Genomic DNA, 15,489 nt, shown 5'->3' with positions numbered 1-15,489 from the left:
GAGATTAAAGATAAGTCCGTAGATGAAGCAGCCGCTCGTTCTACCATGAGAAAGACGCGGGTAGTTAAAGATCTTGAATAGTTTGCCCCACAACCTGCCTGCGTCAGACTGAATACAGATAATCCTTCTTACTTAGCTCATCAAGATACGCCTCATTCCTTTGTCGCTTTTTTCTTTTTTCTCTTTGGCTCAATATGTGTAAAATATGAAAAAATCTGATTCAGTAACCGGGTACTGATTCAGTTTGAATTCAGTAACCAGTTTATTCTGATGGGTGTTGTGCTGGGTCCAGAGAGGCCGGGTGCGAGGTCGTAGGTGAGATGTGTGCACGTGGCAGAGACGTCAGTTTATAACATGTTATGATGCATCCACCCACTGGAATGTTTTTGTGTGAATGGAAGGAAGGAAGCTTGAAAGCTCAGATGAAACCCACACAGTATCCAGAGCTCTGGACCAAAACCCTGGATCTATAAGCTGACAACAATCCCCTGCTCTACGATTACATTTTAATCACCTTAAACATGTAACAAAGTTATACATAGTTTAGATTTACTTTAAACTGAATTAGAAGTGATATATTTATTCATGGATTGTACTTTACTCTATTGCGTTTTGTTGTGTGTTTCTGGTGACTGCACTGTTATGTGTACGGTTTTCTGATTGGCTACTCATACGAGTCCGTTAGTACACGCCCCGCCCCTTTTGTAAGCGGAAGCCACGCCTTCTTTTTTTTACAACATCATGGCTCCTGCGGCGGACAGGCAGGGTTACTGGGGTACTCCGACTTCAACGTTGGATTGGTGCGAAGAGAATTATGTCGTCTCGTTTTACATCGCGGAGTTCTGTAAGTGTAAATCGACTTGTCTGTCGTGTTGTGTTAGCTAGCTAGCATGTGTGACGGGGGGACAGCAATGACAGCTCAATGCTAGCATACAAACTATATGTAAACAGACGCCAGAGACACAAAGACGTTCGTGTCGGTTGTGATAAAGTGACACGGTGTAAACGAACATCGAGGGAGAAATCTGTCCTCCTGATTGTCGGGGTCACTTCTAAAATATCCCGTCTCGCTAATCGGCTAAGTGTCAAAACCAGTCTTTAGTGTAAACAAAGTGCACTAGCTACTGTGCATGAACTGTTACTCTTAAACCGTGTCGAATTGGGACAACGTCTCTTTTTAAGCTCTTCTTTAATATATTATTTGAATGCAAATCACGGCAAAGAAGCCTGAAAGTCTAATTTACTTTAATCCATAACACACCACCAAGCACCATGATCTTGTCTCAGAGGTGTGACAACATCAGTACAGATTTGAGAAGATGAGCAGGTACTTAAACGATGATGTGTTAAAATCACGGTCACTGTACTCATTTGTTTGTATTTGTTGTTTTTTTTTTTTCTCTTTACAGGGAACACGGTCAGTAACCTGATAATGATCCTTCCTCCCATCTATGGGGCGTTACAAACCTTTAAAAGCGGACTGGAGGTCCGCTACGCCTTGTCCTTTATAGGACTCGCGGGTAAGCAAGTCACTAAAGCTCTTAAAGGAAGTTATAGAGTCTTTAAAAATCTTTTTGGAAAGTTTAAAAAATACCTCAAGTCAAAAGTCTTGAGAACGTGATACGTTTTCTACGTGTTCTAGTCCACACATCTAAAACTTATATATATATATATATATATATAAAAAGATTGAAACGTGTTATTTGTGGACTTTCGTGGAAGGAGTCTCCGGTGTTCGCCGAGTCTTCACACACGGGAATGAGAGGAGTTTTAAATGTCGCAGTTTCTCGGAAACACGACAAACCGAATTTCTTTTCTTTGTAACTTTAGGTTCTGCCGTGGTCCTGAGCATCGAAAGTAAATATAAACGAATAAAAAGGTGGTTTTTTTTAAGTGTCGTTCCTTAACTAGTAATTCTCACCAAATTTCTGGACATGCTGTTATTAAAAGATAACCTATCTTTTAAAGCAACATGCTACGTTGTTTTTTATTATCGTTAGCATGTGCCCAAGCTAACACGAGTTTTCAGAAAGGGAGCGAACTCCATCTCTGTGATTCAGCAATGTTTATCCACACTCCCTCTCCATATCACATACGTCACTCTGGCATCCACTTGCAGGATAACGCAGGGAGGGAACACACACACACACACACACACACACACTCACTCACACTCACTCACACTCACTCACACACTCACACACTCACTCACTCACTCACTCACACACACACACACACACACACACACACACACACACACACACACACACACACACACACACACACACACACTCTCTCTCTCTCACACACACACCCACACACACACCCACTCTCTCACACAAACCCACACACACACCCACTCTCTCACACAAACCCACACACACACATACTTGGCAGCCAGAATAGTGTACTCAATGTAATTGTTTATTTTGATCTGTGTGCGCTACCTTTCACCCAGTGCCTGATTTGTGCTCCAGAGCACGCAGCATCCTGAGGGCGTGTTCAAAGGCGGGGCAGGAATGCAGGGCATGTCTGAATAATCTGCGTTTATCTTAAGCAATGTAGCATAAGAATATTTCTACTTATTGTTCTTATTGATTCAGCTGTTGGTGTCGGTTCTTGGTGCTTCCACATGACCCTACAGTATGAAATGCAGGTGAGTTGAGTTTTTTTCTACAGTCGATACAAGATTACGTTTCTTTCCCAGGCATGAACGCAATTTATATCGATCGCTATTCTCATCTGCTACTTATATCACGTTTTATCTTTCCAGTTGCTAGATGAGCTGCCGATGATTTATAGCTGCTGCATCTTCGTTTACTGTTTGTAAGTCAATCTGTGCATTCATACATACTGTAATTGTAAGATATATTTTATGTGTACATTTATACTTCGGTCATTTATCCGAGCTTACGAAAATGGAATAAAAAAACAAAACAGACATGATATTAAAGTATTTAATAACGAGTTTCAGCTTAAATTTTTTTATGTTTCAGATATGAATGCTTTAAGCAAAAAGATGGAGTTAACTATTTGCCAATTGCACTCCTCCTCTTCTTCAGTATTATGGTCACCGTGGTAAGAAGTGTGTGTGTGTGTGTGTGTGTGTGTGTGTGTGTGTGTGTGTGAGAAGATAAAAGTGCTACATGATTTGTAGACTTATAATCTCATCCATTTTCATGCTGTTTTCCATACGCAGGTGTATCTGCAGTGGAAGGAGCCGATATTTCATCAGGTGAGCTCTTTGCCCTCTAAATAGATTTGTGTAACGTTTTTTTGCTATAATTTGTGTTCTCTGATTAAATGGAGGTGTGCTAGAGTTCCCTCTGTCATGTTGCGTAAGTGTGAGTCCTACTACATGTTACGCTAAACTCTTAAAAACGCTCAAGGACAAAATTGTCGCACCCAAACAAAAAGCAGAAAGACTCGATGACGTTGCAGAGCCGGTTATGTCTGAAGACACGCGGTCAACCCCGGCTCTGATAGGAAAGCCGGTAGCAGAGCTTGTGCATGTGAGAGAGTGAACGATCCACACACGCTTCCCTGGGTGCCTCACAGATGACAATAATGTGTGTTTACAATAAATACAATCCTGTTTGACCTTCATATTTCTTCTCTTGTCTAGGTCATGTACGCATTTCTGGTGGCTTTCTTAGTGTTTCGCTCTATTTTCATAGTCACATGGTGAGTATCTGTGTCGAAGGATGATTCTTATTAAGCATCATTAACCGTTTAAAAGCAGAAAAACCCTCAAAACATTTATTATTATTATTATTATTATTATTATTATTATTATTATTATTATTATTATGAGATAACGTGATTGAAATGTTTCATGTTCCTGCTCCAGGGTGTATCCATGGCTGAGATCGCTGTGCTACACGTCGTTATCGGTCTTCCTGTTGGGATTTGTTTTATGGAACATCGATAATATATTCTGTGACACTTTAAGGTAATTAATGACAGATGTATGTATGTACAGTATATATGCTTGCAGCTGTGCTAATTTATGCTTTAAATAAGGAACTTTGTTGTTCTTTCAGAGAAACGCGACGGAGGCTGCCGCCTGTAGTGGGAGCCGTGACGCAGCTCCACGCATGGTGGCACATTCTGACAGGACTCGGCTCCTACCTGCACATATTCCTCAGGTACTCCTCAGGTCTAGTTTCAGCTCGGTGAAGTACGACGCCGTTTCACTTGGAATGCTCATAATTTTATTCTTCCTCTGATGATGCAGCCTCCAGATTCGGACAACCTACCTCAAGTACAGACCGAAAGTAAAGGTGAGTGCTGCGTAGGGCTGGGCGATATGGCTGCAATCTGTATCACGGTATCAGTGTTTCATATCGGTCGATATCGATAATTGATATTTTTTATGACCCATTTAAAATAAAGACCAGGAGAAAAATATATTACATTTAAACATTTTTATTTTAAACGTAACCTTCCTCTGATCAGAATCCCCTCAGTTATTAAGACAGAAATGTCAACAACCAGGAAAACTCAAATAATTATAATGTAAACATGAGTCTAAAGTCACAATGAACACTTAACTATTATCTCTTAACATTTAAAGAGCAAAATGAAAGAAAATGTAAGAAATGCTTAATAAAGTGTAATAAAATAGTGCAAAGTGTTAAATATAAACATAGAGAAACCTGAGAATTTAGTGCAAGTTTAGTGCTATTGCATAATTTGCAGACGACGTTGGTGTGACTACTAATACACAACCAATAATATCCAAAAAACTGCCGTACTGGCGAGCTGACTTTTCCTCTTTTGTTTACAATTTCCTCGCTCGCTCATTTGGCCGCATATTCACAGATTGGAGTTTCCCGAGTAGTAACAGCTTTTAGCTCAGGAGTTATTGACTCAGGAAACTCCAACCTGTGAATATGTGGCCAACTTCCTGCTCCTTCAGTTCTCTCCAGCGCTGGAAAGCTGATCCTATATTAACACGTCCTACTTCTTGCCTCATCGTAAGCCTTTCTTCCCTTTCTTTCTTTGTTTTTATCCTCCATGTCAATATTAAACCCGCTTTCTGCTAATGTCACACATGTGCACTGAACACTCTGACCGCCCATATTGAACGTTTTATCGAACACATTTTTTATTGATATCAATCATGTGTCTATCGCGATACATATCATTATCGCTTTATTGCCCAGCCCTAGTGCTGCGTCATCTGTTCTTTACCTGCGGAAAGAGCTCTGCTCGCTCTCACTCTGCTCTCACTCTCTCTCTTTCTCGTTGCTCTCTCTCTTGCTCTCTCTCTCTCTGCTGAATTGATTGTTTTGACCTTTTTTCTGTCTTATCAGAATCAAAAAGATTGAAATATACATATACAAATATAGGCAATATATTTTCATTTAACTCTGTCTGTCTGCCTGTCTACTTAACTGATTGTCTATTTATCCCTCCATCTGCCTGTCTCCTTATTGAACTGATTATCTCTGTGTCACTTTACTTACCTGAAACTCTACGTCTGTCTACTTAACCGATTTTGTCGTTCTCTTCGTTTTAACTGTGTATTTGTTTGTGCACCTCTTTCTCCATCTGTTTATTTAATGTTTTTTGTCTGTTTTTTTTTTCTCTTCATTTTACTGATTTGTTTATTTATTTTTTCCTCGTACGCCCGTCTCATCGTTCGGTCTGCGGCTCTGCGGTCCTTTCTCTCTCACTGTGTCTTCATCTTTCCAGATACATTTTCAGTCCATCCGATCCTCTACTCACTTCATTTAGTTCATCCTCTCATTCTTTGGCTTTTACAGTTCCTGTTTGGCGTTTGGCCCGTGCTGCACGTCGAATCCCAGAAGACGAATTGAAGTTGAGGTGAGGGGACAAACACGGCAGCGGATCTCAGAGATCAGACGCCGCGGAACCCGGCTGCTCGTCTCCAGCCCTGTCGGGGAACCGAGCAGCAGCTGGACGTAACCACAGTCCTCTAGTTCAGTGTGCTGAGTGTAGTTTGGAGAGACTTTCCCTGCTATGGAAAGGCCTCCGTTTGCGTTGGTTGATCACTGATTTGATCAGAGCTTTGTCGGAAGGAGACGGCACGCACACTTTATTTATGCACACCGCTGACATACTCTATCACACGGTCTCACGAGAAACTACGAATCCGACGTTCACACTAACAAGCGACAAAACAGTAATGCTTGTCACATATAAATCATATAGTCTATTATTTTAGCGTCCGTCCTCTTCCACAGGACGTGTCGCTTGCTAGTGTGAACTCAGTGAGCAGTGGATGGAGATGTCTGCGGGTTATTTTATTTCCCTTTCTTTTTTTTTTTTTTTTTTTTTACATTTATCTACCTAGGAATGCTGTCGATTTATGCTGTCGAATACTTGATATCGATTGATCCTGAGAACCATTAATAATCATGAATCATATATATTTCAGCTCTACGGCGTAATCATGTTATTGTCATGTGTTATTATCACAAATCACGTTTTGCTTCGTGGTCGATCTCGTGCTCTGTGACTGATTTTAGTTTAAGCATTATAGAAGGGGAAAATTAGATTAGGGACAGATTCATGGTAGTAATATGGAAAAAATGTCAATACGGAAATCAACTGGAATTGATTTTATTTTATTTATTTTTTTTATATAATTTATTATTAATATTTTTTTTTAAACCATTTTCTGTTGGGTACTGGTGCCACATCTTTGAAGGAATTGACTGAAGGAATTAATTTCACATCGTGCTACTTTTTCAGAAATACTGTAAGCTACTTCGGTAGTGTTTACTTAACGAATCTAAGCGCTTTATTTTATTTCTAATATTTTTTATTAGGGATGCGTCGATATATCGGTATCTGTATGGGGAATCGTTCTCGCTTGTTAACACGGTGCTTGCTGCAGTTGTTTAAACACCATCATATCTTTATCTCAGCTTGAGTTGGTTTCAAGCAGCAGACAGCGGCACACAACATAAACACGGCTGAATAAAACGTCCCACGACTCGTCTGATTGAATACGGAGCAGGTAAACTGGTCAATCAGAGCAGGAAGGAAAAAAAACCCCATACATCCCTAATTTCAGCCTGTAATGTTTTTGTTTATGACTGTGGTCAAATTTCTGTTGTTATTTCTGATTTATGAGCCTTGTCCTCCTTGTGAAACATTTAATGATGCACAGATATCTAGTGACGTGTAATTGCTGTGGGAGAAAAAAACAGACTGATTAAGTAATAGATTTATTTCTTTGTTAGACACTGAGGAGAAAATAATACTAATTTAAGTCGAAGTCCTTAGGAATCCAGTTACGTCCATTGTCACTTCTCTCTCTCTTTCTCTCTCTCTCTCTTGCTCACACGCACTCTTTCTTGTTCACTCTCTTTTGCTCTCGCTTGGTCTCTTTTTCACTCTCTCCTGTGCTTTCTCTCTCTTGTGGTCTCTCTTGTGATCACTCTCTCGCTTGCTCTCTTTCTCACTCTCTCTTGTGCTCTTTCTCTCTCTCTCACTCACTCTCTCTCTCTCTCGCTCTCTCTTGACCAAACATCAGCTGCACAGAAAGGGAGTCTTACTTCATCTCACGTTCCAGATTAGTACAGAGCTTCAGAAAGCACAGACTGTACGGCGCTTCTTTGTACACCAGACTCCTATCTTACCTCCTGCCGAAGTCGTGTTCAGTTACTTGTACCTCCGGTGTGAATCGTCTGAAATTGTGAGATATACATATATAAATGTGCGATGTCAAATTTTTTTTTTGTATTTGTACAGTGAATGTTGTTACCACAGTGTGTCACTATATAAAGCTGCAGTGTAACATAGAACATATTTAATACACGTATATGTATTCCACCTGAATTGCTTTGGTTAGAGCGGACCTGCTGATATCAAGGGTGCCTTAGATTTAGTCCTAGTGTTATATTACAACCAGGACTTTGTTACAACATTTATGCACACAACTTTGACTTTGTCTCTTTATGTGTCAAATGTTAGTTTCCATATGTGTAAATCTCATCCTCCTGGTGGCAAAGGCAAAGAAAAAGAGCAAACAAGTCATTTCTGCCAAATACCGTTCCTGTGCCATCATGTGACAAGACTGACTGACCACCTGATCTCCTGTAAAATCACTGAATGTATCGTGACAAAACCACAACACATGTTCCTGTCTGGAAACATTATGTATTTCCTTCAACTGCTAAAATGTTGAGTCATTTCAGAACGATGTCATTAAAGTCGGTGTAGTTGGAATGATACGGTGAGACTTTCCATTCTTTTTCATTCTTTGTCAGTCAAAGCCACCGATCTCACAATTTTCCCTCATTCTGATATGATATGTATCTTAACTGAAAGTCATCACCCGTATCGATCTGTAGGATTTTATGGGCTACCTGATTGTCTCAGAAATAAATAATAAATACAGCAGTTAAACTCTGCGTTGAATTAGTAATCAGTAGAGATTGCTAAGTCTACAGTATTCTGGCTTTGTGTTTTTTTTTTATAGACTGTTGTCATTATCAGCCTTGTGCTTTCTGTTAGTAATCAGGAGAGACTGTGTGCTGACTGTGTGGTTTCTGTACGGCCATAAAAACACAACTCATCCTGACTTGAAATGTGACATTGATAGAGCAAGAAAAAACAACTCAAAAACCTGACCTGTGTAATATTATACAGACAAAACAAAAACACACAATAATAATTTTAGCTATATTGACTTTTAGTGCTATGATTTTCAATTTGGCAGCCCAGAGATATTTATTGTTGAAACGTAAAACCTAAAAGTGTTTTATTACACTCGTGTCACACAAGTCTGACACTGGAGACTCATTCCATACATGTTTTTAATTACCTGGTGATTCAGTTCCAGTAAATTACTGTATGAATGTGTAACTTCAGTATCATTAATTTTCATTAATTTTGTAAATGTACTGCTTTTATTGTGTAAAAAGTATGAGTGAGTATTAGGCTGCATTTACGGATTTGACCACTAGAGGGCTCAGAAATCTGCTGTACAAATCAGTCATTTCTCTAAAGATTAATAAGACACAATAACACAGCCTACCCTCCTATTAATAAGACACAATAACACAGCCTACCCTCCTATTAATAAGACACAATAACACAGCCTACCCTCCTATTAATAAGTCACAATAACACAGCCTACCCTCCTATTAATAAGTCACAATAACACAGCCTACCCTCCTATTAATAAGTCACAATAACACAGCCTACCCTCCTATTAATAAGACACAATAACACAGCCTACCCTCCTATTAATAAGTCACAATAACACAGCCTACCCTCCTGTTAATAAGTAGCCAACTTGCATGTAAATTAGTATGACACAATTGTGGGTTTTTTACTTTTTTGGTAACTAAGAAAAACCCCTAAGCAAGACATTACGTTACTCTTACTTTACTCGTTAACAAGACAGAGAGCGACACATCCGACAGGAGGCCAGATGCTGCGTCCTGGTCTTCCAGTAAATCAGTTCAAACTCGTCAAGCACATCTTAACTCTTTTACCAGTAAACACAAACGTAATCACTGAACCACAACACTGTGTACTACAGGATTTCCCACTCGAGTCCTCGAGCGTGTCGCTGAATCACGCCCTTCTTCCATCAGGCCTCAGGCTCAGTTTCGTGTGTTTGATGTGTAAAGAAGTAAAAATGTGGGTGTTTTCTATTTAAACTGTTGCTAGATCCCAAGGAAGTGAAGTTCTTTTAAGTACAATTTAGACAAAATTGTTTAAAGCCAAATTTGACTCTTAGTGATTGGTCCAAATTATTTGTGTGCAACCGAGATAAATGAGGGAACAAGGTTCTATTTTTAACTTCATCTTCATCTCAAATCTAAAAAAAATAAATGTATCACACTCATATCACACACAGTCTGACACTGGAGACTCATTCCATACATGTTTTTAATTACCTGGTGATTCAGTTCCAGTAAATTACTGTATGAATGTGTAACTTTAGTATCATTCCTTTTGTAAATGTACAGCTTTTACTGTGTAAAAACAATCTATCTTTTATTATAGAGATGGACTGGAATAGAAGTAAGAAGTCATTCAGACTGAGTGTTGTGGGTATTAGGCTGGATTTACGGATTTGACCACTAGAGGGCTAATCCAGCACAAATTAGTGCATAAAAGGTCACCAAAATAAAGTATTTGAACCTCATAATTAAATACAAAAGGAGGAGAAAAACTGCAAAAAAGGTAAGAAGTAATTCAGACCGAGTGTTGTGTGTATTAGGCTGCATTTACGGATTTGACCACTAGAGGGTGTACTTTTTAATATCAGACAATGCTCAGAAACCTGATGTACAAATCAGTCACTTCTCTAAAGGTTAATAAGTCACAATAACACAACCTACCCTCCTATTAATAATTTACAATAACACAGTTTACCCTCCTATTAATAAGTCACAATAACACAGTTTACCCTCCTAATAATAAGTCACAATAACACAGCCTACCCTCCTACGTCATCGAGAAGTTTCTTATTAATTAATCTAATTAATTGGTAATCTTATTAATTAACGGGATCTATTTTGCGACATAAAGCTTCATGGGAGACGTGGTTACGGTGGTTAAAGTGTTGGGCTGCCAATTGGAAGGTTGTGAGTTCAAATCCCATGTCCACTAGACTGCCTCTGCTGGGCCCCTGAGCCCTCTTCTAAATGCTGTAAATGTAAATAAAGGTGCAGAATTCATGAACACAGTTTTTTAAATGTAGTTATTCTTTTCTTTATATATATATATATATATATATATATATATATATATATATATATATATATATATATATATATATATATATAATTAACTGTTCACACAGTGATGCACTGTAATGAAAAATTGTGGCATAAAATTATCCTTCATCGAGCAGCGTTGTTGGATTCTGATTGGTCAGAAAATGTTGATTAATTGACAACTGAGCAGATTATTTAAATATATAATGATGTTGTGGTGTGTTTGATGTGTAAAGAAATAAAAATGTGGGTGAGTTTGCTATTTATACTGCTGCTAGATTCCAAGGAAGCGTAAAGGGAAGTTTTTTAAGTACAATTTAGACAAAATTGTTTAAAGCCAAATTTGACTCTTAGTGATTGGTCCAGATTATTTGTGTGCAACCAAGAGAAATGAAGGAACAAGGTTCTATTTTAACTTCATCTTCATCTTAAATCTAAAAAAAAGTTAAAAAAAAAAAATAAAAAAAAAAGAGGAGTCATTATGAGATTTTTTTGAGAGATTGGGTTTTGTGTGAGATAATCCAAGATGAATCATATTTACAGTGCACATGCACACATTTTAAAGTATACTTGAAATACAACACTGAAACTATTACATAAGAGAAGGTTATCTACCTGTATCAACAGCTATAATCAGATATGGTCATGATTACATGGCACCGGCAACGTCTGGATATTTTGAGTCAATCGGTCCTCAGGATGAACAGTTTCGGGAAAATCCATTTACACCCACGCTTACTTCCTACACACACTCACATCCTTAATCAACACCAGACCTCTAGGAACACGCCCGTGCTTGGGTCTTTGTACAGCCTTGGCTGGATTAATAAAAGATAAAATAAATGTCCAGATAACATTATCAATGAGTCAGACTGTACTTTAAAATAATAAATAGTTTAAGGTATATACTTACCGGCCACTTTAATAGGAATACCATTATTCCTGCAGTAGCCTGGTAGCAGAAGTGCAGATTCAGATCAGGATCTTCACTTAATGTTCACTTTAAACATGAAACGAGGAAATATTGTGATGTCGATTTTGACCCACAGACTGTAGAGTCTCTATAGTTGACCTGGTTTACCATTCTGTGTTCACACTGTCAGACTGGTTAGAGCTCAAAGGAAAGGTATAGTAATTTAAATAAACAATACTTTGCATGTAAAATAAATGTCAACACGTTAAAACATCCATGCACTCAGGTGCGTCATGATCAGGAATCCGTTGCGACACTAAACCCCTAAAACTGAATGCTTGATGCCAAAAAAAAAAGACATTTTTCCGTTCTTCGTCTGTCCGGTTTTAGTGATATGTGTGGATGGTATAAAAACATAATCGATTCAGATTTCTTTATTTTGGTATTGCTTTATTTTCACTCGGGTCTTTTGAAGACTTTGGCAGGAAGGAATTAGTGACACTGACCTAATATCGTTGCATCAAGACAATGTTAAAAGCGATACATAACAAATATATATATAATTTTCCATCGCACATCATGCACTAGACATGACTCAGTATTATAGAGTATGTAAGACGAACTATATCTTGTGGCATTACACGTTACATCAGATAACGTCTCTGCTTTGACTCATTTAACTATCTCATGTGCATGTTTTTTTAAGCCGTGAACACCCACAACTGTTGTGTACCATCGGACGATTTCTCAATACCTAAAGCTTGGTTTCCTTTTTTTGAAAGCAGCTGTTGAAAAACTTTAACCACAATTACAATGGTATAACACGATATTTCCCCAAAACACTTCACATGCATGCTTTACTTCTGACCACAAAGATTAGGGATATTCTTTGCATGTAGGGGCTTGTGGTAGACTTTTAGGGTGTTCGGCTACCAATCGGAAGGGTGTGAGTTTGATCCCAGGTTCAAGAAGTTCACTGTTGGGCCCCTGAGCAAGGCCCTTAACCTTCAATTGCTAAGTTGTATATAAAAATAAACAACTAATGAGATAATGTACAGTAAGTCGCTCTGGATAAGGGCAGATGCCAAATGCTGGAAATGTATTCTATCACCAGCAATTATAAAAACCTAAACACTGATTTTTGTATGAGAATTTGAAGAGTTATGTTGTTTGATTTTTTTTTCTTTTACACTGCTCCTACTTTACTGTGGATTCGCTGTTAGTCCGGGCTCTTTATAATCTGCCGTTTCCTAAACCCTGCATTAACCTTCTTATGTTTATTTATATATATTATACAGCTTTAAATAATGGCTCGTGTCACACTTTCACATCAGTGAGAAAAAAAAGTACACTTGTATCATTCTGCACCATTTTGTTTTATAGTCTGTCGTGTCTTCTTTACCAAGTTGATATGCATCTTATGCTACTGCTCACACTTCCGTGACGTTCAGTGTTTTGCCGCCTGACTCCATCTACTGAGTGGTTTTAGTTCAGTTTCTGATTGAGTGTCTGTTGCTACCCGTGAACTAGCTGTAAAGTTCTAAAGTCACATCGTTTCACACAATACAGTACATGTGGAGTTAATGCTATAAAAGCCGCAATTAATAACCCTGGGGAAAAGCTTTTACATCGAAAAACACAGCATCTAAATGACACGTGTCTAAATGAACCGTTCTTAAACCCAAGGGATTATAGAGATATTAACCGGTCTTAAATAATCCCCGTGTGAAAGTCACAACAAAATGAGATGTAAATTATGTTTTTTCCTTGATGACATTCAAAGCGCAAAAGATAAAATAATTCATGCAAATTCTATGCAGATAATTTTTTAGCAATATTTAAAAAGCCAGAATTCATCCAAGTGGAATTTTATATCTGGATCTTTTTAATACTAATAATTTAGAAGGAAAAAAAATACGAAAGGGTTGTGTATTTAATTTGCGTGCCCTGTTTAACCGACCGATTGGTGATTCATTAAATAAACAGTTCTGGAGAAACTTTCTGCTGAACGTTTCTGTTCCTTCTGATCGTTGTTGTGAGGTTCACACGAAAGTCACTGTGATACCCACTTGGCGTTTACACGCTCAGACGTGTTCGGGAAGACAAATAGTGCTGACTATTATGAATAATGTTGTTGTTGCTGTCGTATAAAAGAGGAAAAAAAAAACACTCCAGGATGTTGTTATTGGAAAATACTTCAGGTGCTAACAGTTTGCTAACAGTCTACCTCACCAGACTGACTATTCTTGACTTTTTTTTAAGCTAGTGCTGGTTAATTTTTGAGAAGAGAACAGAACTTTTTGCTATTGTTGTCATGGAAAATAATTACATTTTGGATGAATGAATGAATGACTGAATGAACGAACGAATGAATGAATAACGGGAGTGTTATATTGTGTATGGAAGATGTGGAACAATTCTTAAGAATGAAGTGAAAAACCTGTTTACTTCATTTTCGTCACACACACGCACTCACACACACGCACACACACACACACATACTGCCAAACTGACATTAATGTGATTTGTTGTTCTGTTTTGTTTTTGTTTTGTTTTTTGACTTCCTGGTTCCTTTTATGAGTTTTTGCCCTTGCCTGCAGTTTGTCCTGTTTGTGCCTCGCCTGCCCTACCCCTACATTTTGTGATTCAGATTCTGCTTGACGTTGCTCTCTTTAACAAAAGCACTCAACCGCATTATTTTCCTGTCATCCAACAACAATAATACGGTTCCTCCTTTAAAAAAACACCGGGTAGGTGTTTATTGAAAAATGGAGCTTGATAAGTTCAATATATTTGTCTTCCATTTGTTTTCTTCCATAACTTAATCTCAAATCTGCCACAAGCAATAAGAAGGACATTTTCAGAGGTAGTTCAGTGGTCTTCTGTGATTAATTGTTGGGACTAAACCTTGCCGTTAGCGTTTAATCAAGGCATTGTAATAAACACTCCAGCATCTGAATGTTTTTTTTTTCTGTTTTCTTTTTAAATCACATAAAACAATTTCATCATCAGTAGCTAATGCTAAAGAAAAAGAACTCTTCTGTGAAACTATTTTGTAATAACAGCCTGTGCAAGATAAAATACAGTAATAAGGAAGAGGAGAAATATTTGGAAAGTGTGTTCTAGTGAAATAATTTGAAGTTTTTCAAATCAGATTTCTCACGCTCGGACATTTACGTAGAAGCTCATGAAATGGCGTTCGTAGAGATTTATGAGTAAAATAATGGTTAGGGGAAAAAAAATAAACAAAAGAGACAGATGCATGGTAATATTATGGAATAAATGCACGATATGCAAAATACAACACATTATAATAAATGAGACCATATAATCTGCACTAGATGCCAAACATGCATTTATGCGATTTATAACAGATGAATTTGAAAGTTGAAATGAAAAGATTAGGACTAAATAGGCCTAAAAGTTTTAACTAAATAAATATCTAGCTAATAATCCAAGTATTGCATTTCAGAAATATTTAAATATAGTAACACATGACAGCTACTCAACTGTTATGTGTAAAAATATCTTGCTAGGTTCATAAAAGGAAGTGGTTAGAAATGATCCAATTGTGTAGTAAAACAAAACCTCATACTGTAGAAACCATAACATAATCTTGCATAAGCAAGTCAGAAATGGTTTGTGTTTCCGTGCTGTTACTTGGAAGAACCAAGAGTTTTCACAGCTATGTTTGTATACAATAAAACATGTGGGATCCATTTGCAGATGTTTGGATTTTTTCTGGGCTTGTTTTAGATCCGAAGGAGTGAAATACTCAGAGGAAGCCTGTTGTAGCTGCATGTAGTATGAAATGTTTTGTAGATTCTTTGTAGAAAAAAATTGAGTCACTTGTCTAGAAGTTTC

At 37.8% G+C, this 15,489-nt stretch overlaps 1 protein-coding gene and 1 long non-coding RNA gene across 2 annotated transcripts; one reads left to right on the top strand and one right to left on the bottom strand.

The window, feature by feature from the left end:
* The first annotated feature begins 689 nt into the window (after positions 1–689).
* On the top strand, positions 690–8,431 carry acer3 (alkaline ceramidase 3). The gene is made up of 11 exons (XM_027158629.2): positions 690–844; positions 1,410–1,520; positions 2,604–2,656; positions 2,774–2,826; positions 2,997–3,078; positions 3,200–3,235; positions 3,626–3,684; positions 3,851–3,952; positions 4,044–4,148; positions 4,238–4,283; positions 5,772–8,431. The coding sequence occupies exons 1-11, from the start codon at positions 742–744 to the stop codon at positions 5,823–5,825; spliced, it is 804 nt and encodes a 267-aa protein (XP_027014430.1). The 5' UTR covers positions 690–741; the 3' UTR covers positions 5,826–8,431.
* A 1,292-nt stretch (positions 8,432–9,723) lies between these two features.
* On the bottom strand, positions 9,724–12,242 carry LOC125139733. Its single transcript, XR_007138813.1, has 3 exons — positions 11,626–12,242; positions 11,328–11,530; positions 9,724–10,643 (listed from the first exon to the last, which is right to left on the bottom strand). It is a non-coding gene; the product is annotated as an uncharacterized LOC125139733 (long non-coding RNA).
* Positions 12,243–15,489: the final 3,247 nt, after the last annotated feature.

This window comes from Tachysurus fulvidraco, chromosome 20 (genome assembly GCF_022655615.1).
Source record: "Tachysurus fulvidraco isolate hzauxx_2018 chromosome 20, HZAU_PFXX_2.0, whole genome shotgun sequence".
In the NCBI taxonomy this organism is placed as follows: Eukaryota; Metazoa; Chordata; class Actinopteri; order Siluriformes; family Bagridae; genus Tachysurus; species Tachysurus fulvidraco.
The sequence above is the reverse complement of the archived record's forward strand: the minus strand, read 5'-3'. Positions and strand labels throughout refer to the sequence as shown.

Coding starts and splice junctions, on each gene's coding strand:
- acer3 (XM_027158629.2), top strand. CDS start 742: ATGGCTCCTGCGGCGGACAGGCAGGGTTACTGGGGTACTCCGACTTCA. Junction 3,685..3,850: donor TCTATTTTCATAGTCACATG/GTGAGTATCTGT, acceptor TTCCTGCTCCAG/GGTGTATCCATGGCTGAGAT. Junction 3,953..4,043: donor ATATTCTGTGACACTTTAAG/GTAATTAATGAC, acceptor TTGTTCTTTCAG/AGAAACGCGACGGAGGCTGC.